This window comes from Notechis scutatus, chromosome Z (assembly GCF_049901735.1).
Source record: "Notechis scutatus isolate UNSWTSFEM ecotype Mainland chromosome Z, rNotScu1.2, whole genome shotgun sequence".
Taxonomy (NCBI): Eukaryota; Metazoa; Chordata; class Lepidosauria; order Squamata; family Elapidae; genus Notechis; species Notechis scutatus.
The window spans coordinates 111,007,093-111,012,585 of NC_142025.1; the positions used below are offsets into that span (position 1 = coordinate 111,007,093).

Here is a 5,493-nt window from a genome sequence, read left to right on the forward strand (position 1 = left end):
GTAAGGAGATCTTTTGTCTGAGATGCAGAAAAGACTTTAAAGAAGCCAATAAAGTAAGAAATAAAAAGAGCAAGAAGGAGAGAAATTGTCTTTGTTCTGTTACCAGATATTTTAGTTCAACAGGGTTTCCCCTTGAAAGAGTCTTGATAGCAAGAAAGATCTGGGCTCCAGAGGTTAAGAAAGTTCTCCAGATCTTCCTCTGGAAAGAAAGAGACAGTGAAGGAGGCTAAGAATGGAAGCATCCAGGAATCAACAGTTTACCAAAAGGGACTTCCATCTCTCTGGTCATTAAGTCACTGGTATTATCTATGGAGATTCTCAGTCATCCAGGTCATGGATGTCCGAAAAATGCTTTTTCCAAGTCCAGCTGCCTTTCAGAAAAAGCAAGTCAGTAGGAAATGAAATGGGATTTGGAGGACAAAAGTACAAATAAGGTTGAATGTCCTTATGTGTTTTCTTGTATTTGCAGGAAGGGGCTAAATATAATGTCCAACCATACAGTCATTCTGGAATTCATTCTCCTGGGGATTCCCAATACTGAAGGCCTGCAGAACATCTTGTTTGTGGTCTTCTTGTCCTTCTATCTTCTCACTTTAACTGGCAACCTACTCATCCTCACAGCTGTCATTTCCAATGCCCGCCTCCATACCCCCATGTCCTGGTTCCTCTGCAATCTCTTGGTGGTTGATCTTGGCTTCTCCTCCATCAGCACCCCAAAGTTCTTGGCCAACCTTTGTGCAGGGAGCCACACCATTTATCTGGGTGGCTGCACGTGCCAGGTGTTCTTCTACCATTTCTTAGGAAGCACCGAATGTCTCCTCTACACCGTCATGGCTTATGACCATTACGCGGCCATCTGTCACCCACTGTGGTACTCCATCATCATGAATCAGAAAGTTTGTGCCCTACTGGCAGCTGGTACTTGGTTCACCAGCTCCTTCCATGCCACTATCTTGACTAGTTTAACTTTCACCCTACCCTACTGCCGGTCTAATGAGGTAGACTATTTCCTGTGTGACATTTTCCCTGTGGTCAAGTTGGCTTGTGCAGACACCTACATCATTGAAACAGTGAGCTTCACCAACATCGGGGTAGTGACCATGGCTTGCTTTTTTCTTATCCTCACCTCTTATGTTAGGATTTCGATTTCCATACTGAAGATGCAGTCTGCGGAAAGCCGGCGGAAGGCAGCCTCCACTTGCACATCACATCTAACAGTGGTTTGTTTCTTCTTTGGACCTTGTGCTCTTCTCTACACCCAGCCTTCTCTCAGTGACATTCTAGCCACCCCTATCCAGATTTTCTGCAATGTCGTCACACCAATGTTGAATCCTCTTATTTACACTTTGTGGAAAAAGGAAGTTCAGTCAGCATTCAGAAGGCTGAAAGGTGGACCAAGTGTTTTCTTTTGAAGAAGTGAAGGGAAGACAACTCAAAGAGTCCACCAGCTTCATATTTGTGGAGTCCACAAATATGAAGCTGGTGAACTCTTTTGAGTTGTCTTCACTTCACCTCTTCAAAAGAAAACACTGAACTTGGTTGCTTTCTTGCAGGCATTTCATTACCAAACTAGGTAACATCATCAGTGCTAGAAGGGAGTGGGGTTCCCTCTCTTTTTGTATACTATTGGCTTGCCCTGTGAGTGTTGGTGGGAATGGTCTTGGTGGTTCCTGTTATTTACTGTTAGCTTGTTTGTCTGAATTGATTGTTCCTTGATTGGGTTATTGTTCAATTCTTGATCGTTGTATTAGTGTTAATCTTGATGTTAGGGTCTCTGCTCATCTGGGTGTTGAGTGCTGCTGAGGAAATGGCTTTTTTGATTGTCTCTTTCAATGATATGTAGATATTGTTTATCTTTGTGTGCTGGTTGATGACTGATCAAGAAATGAGTGAAGTCCATCTTCCAAAACAAATTTCTTTTATTTAGGTAAGCATCAAATTGGCAAAGTCTGTTGTAATTCCAGAACTGACACAAACTGGAATTACAACACACAATATTCGAAATTAGGAACAGCCCCCAAAAGTCACATTCAGCAATAGGAATAAATCAAGGTTGCCTGGTATCATCAATCTCCACCTCCAGGTCTTGGCAGGGACAGCTTCTGTTCCCACGGGAAGGAAAGACACCTAGCCAAAACAATCCTCACTATTTAACCATGCTTCCCACCTTAGGAATGTAGCGAGCCTAAAACCCTTCCCCCATTACCAGCAAAGAGAAAGAAAGAAAAGGAATAAATGATTAAAATATAGGGCTAAATAAAATGGCTACACATATGTTAATTTTGGGCTCGACACTGTGAAGTGGTATATAAGTCTAAGTGCTATTACTATTGTAGCTCATTATGGCATGTTCAGGGCACGTTGTGATTCCAGTCCAAATGTAGAACACTTAGCTCTTAGATGTGATAAGTTATAAAATTAAGCTATAAAGAATTTGTATTTATTTATTTAAGACAATTTGTATGGCTGCCCAACTCACTCACAGGGACTGTGATGACCCAGCGCATGGCACAAAGGCAACATAGTCAAATAAGCAGGAAGAGTCCCTTTAATATCTCCAACTTCACCCCCAATGTCCAGGTTACTTTTGGCTGTAGAAAAAACTCTCCCAAGAACAGTCTTTAATTGGAGGAAATTCAGTCCAAAAACAAAGTATATACAAACTGTAAATAAAAATCCACACAAACTATGCTGCAGCAATTAACTTGACAGGGCAGGATAAGGAATTGCAGACTTGAAAGGTCAACAAAACATACATAGTTCAGAAGATGCCAGGAACCCAGATAAACCTCGACAATAACAGATAACTCATGATTTGCTTCCAACAACTTTGCTATGTGTAGCTTCCCTTTTAAACACTGTGTTCCCAGCTGCAGCTCATGAAGGGAATCAGGGCCCTTTCCTCCCCCATAAGCCACGCAACTCATGTTGTTCATTTCTCTGTTCCTCCCTGCATGCCCTAGGATGAAGAGGGGGTGGCCCTGAGTCTTCCTCCGAATTCCCTCTGCCTTGTTCTATCTCTCCCCTGCTCTGCCCAGACAGACTTTGCTCTTCCCCAGTTTCTTCCACAGCCAACAGAGCCACACTTCCACTCCCTGTCAGCTGCTCGGCCTCCCCCTCAGAATCAGATTCTGACAGGGGCATGACAGGGGCTCTGGGTGGCTTACAAGGATAAAAACCCTATACAAAAAGCAATAACATCTCCACCTTCCTGGTGACCACAACCAGATCAGCCACTTGATGGGCTTCAAATCACTCTAGAGTTCCCATGCCTGTTGGCAGAATCATGTCTTTAGGATTTGGAGTAAAAGTATCAAAACAGAGGTCAATCTGAACCATACAGGAATGATGTTCCCCAGAAAGGGAGCCACCACAGAGTAGGCCCATGTTTTGGGTCCTGATACATGAACCTCCTTAGGAGAGAGTACACAAATATTCCCTGTCTCCCCAGTCTGGCGGATTGGGTTGCTATTCCTTTATGTCTAAATATGAGAAGTATGGAAAACAAACCACAGTGGTGAAGGGAAATTATGAATTCATGTGTTATTAGTCATTAGGACCTCATACAAAACTTCTTACAAAAGTCAAACAATATTCTAAAATAACATTATATAACATTTTCATCATTTTTGTAGTCTGAGTCCAATTAGGTGGAGCAGCTATCTGTTCTTTATTGCTTTTAACTAAAATTGCACAATGCAAAGACTGGGAAATTGTGCCATTGTTTTGAAAAAAGCATTTATTTTTTTAAAAAAGCAGTACATTAATAGAATGTATCAGTGGTAGGATTTACATTTTTTTACTACCAGTTCTGTGGGTATGGCTTGGTGGGTGTGGCTTGGTGGGCATGGCAGGGGAAGGTTACTGTAAAACCCCGATTCCCTCTCCATCTCACTAACCTGCTTTCCAGTTCCGTTCTCCTTTGCAGGGCAACAAAAGAAGACCCAGCTGATCAGCTGGGACTTGAGAGGCAGAGAATAGATGGGGGCGGGACCAGTCAGAAGTGGCATTTGCCAATTCTCCAAACTTCTCAAAATTTCTGCTACCAGTTCTCCAGAATGGTCAGAACCTGCTGAATAACACCTCAGAAGTGTATGAGTTTCAGTAGCAGTTCTACTTTTCATCTAGAATTCTACTAAATGGTAACTTTACCATAGTGCCAAATAATTTTTGATGAGCAATAAATAAGATGTTATATTGAGTGGTGCAGTGGCCTAGAGGTGGAGCTCTCACCTCACAATCAGGAGGCTGTGAGTTCGATCCTAGGTAGATATTTCTCTCTCTGAGCACATTGAGAATATATATGAATATAACTCCACATTGGCAACAGGAAGGGCATCCAGCCAGTAAACGCTCAGCCCCATTTAGTTGCCCAGACTCCATCCTGTAAGGGATTATGGGGTCATTAAAAGGAGATGATGATGAATAAATAAGATGTTATATTCTTCTCTGTCTGTTTTTTTTTCTCCTGTGCTATAAGTCATTCTTGCATTAAAATTACTTTTCATAGTTCAATAGTGAAGTTCTCCAGTTGTGGATCCTTATGTATCAAAAATTGTCCCTAGCACATACTAAAGTAAATGCCAGCAAGAAATATATTTATTCCTGCACTTGTAGAAGTACTACATTTTGTCTTTGTGTCTTTGTGTGTACGTGTAAACCCTAAAATTAGAAAGGAGAGAACCAAAATATTTTAAAAGCATGCTCAGTGGGTACAAAATTGAACATGGAATGAGGTCAGGGGAAGAGGAGGAAACATTCAGAGTTCAATTTAGAAAAATAGAATAGAGTTTTCTACAAAGGAGCTGAAGTTTAATTCACCTGATTTTGAAATTCTGTTAAGTTGAATTTGTTGGTTTTTCTTTCTGGCTTCCACAAGGGACCTATAAATCCCTACTTAGATGAAGTTTTCAAAAGTGATAAATCATCTCAGAAAATTAATCCTCCTCCTTCTCCCCTCCTCCTCTCTTTTCCTCCTCTCCAGTGGTGGGATTCAAATAATTCAACAACCAGTTCTCTGCCCTAGTGACCAGCAGAGTAGGCATGGCTGGCTGGTCATGTGACTGGGTGGGTGTGGCCAACTCTACGCTACTTATGTCGAGGGGCACTTCATCTCTCCCGGCCTCTCATGACCATGGGAATGCTGCAACAGTTGTGAAAGTGTGAAAAACAGTCATAAGTCACTTTTTCAGTGCCATTGTAACTTTGAATGGTCACTAAATGAACTGTTGTAAGTCAAGGATTACCTGTAGAAAAATACAAAAAGCTTCCTTGCTTGCAAAAAACTGCCCTAAATGCCAATCATTAGATTAGAAATACCTGCAAACTGGAATTACAAATCAGGCAAGGGGCCAGAGTACCTTGTGGAATTAAAATAGTTAAAATGCAATGATAACTATCAACAGCCAACTCTTCCTCATAAAGTGAAACTCTTTAGCAGAGAGGTCATTGAAGCTCTCCAGAAAGAGCACACCCAGCATAAACAATCCTTAG

The 5,493-nt window shown here is 41.7% G+C and overlaps 1 protein-coding gene across 1 annotated transcript; it reads left to right on the forward strand.

Annotated features, from left to right (window-relative positions):
- Positions 1–485: 485 nt before the first annotated feature.
- On the forward strand, positions 486–5,493 carry LOC148129121 (putative olfactory receptor 10D4). Its single transcript, XM_087947357.1, has 2 exons — positions 486–1,389; positions 5,441–5,493. The coding sequence occupies exons 1-2, from the start codon at positions 486–488 to the stop codon at positions 5,491–5,493; spliced, it is 957 nt and encodes a 318-aa protein (XP_087803483.1).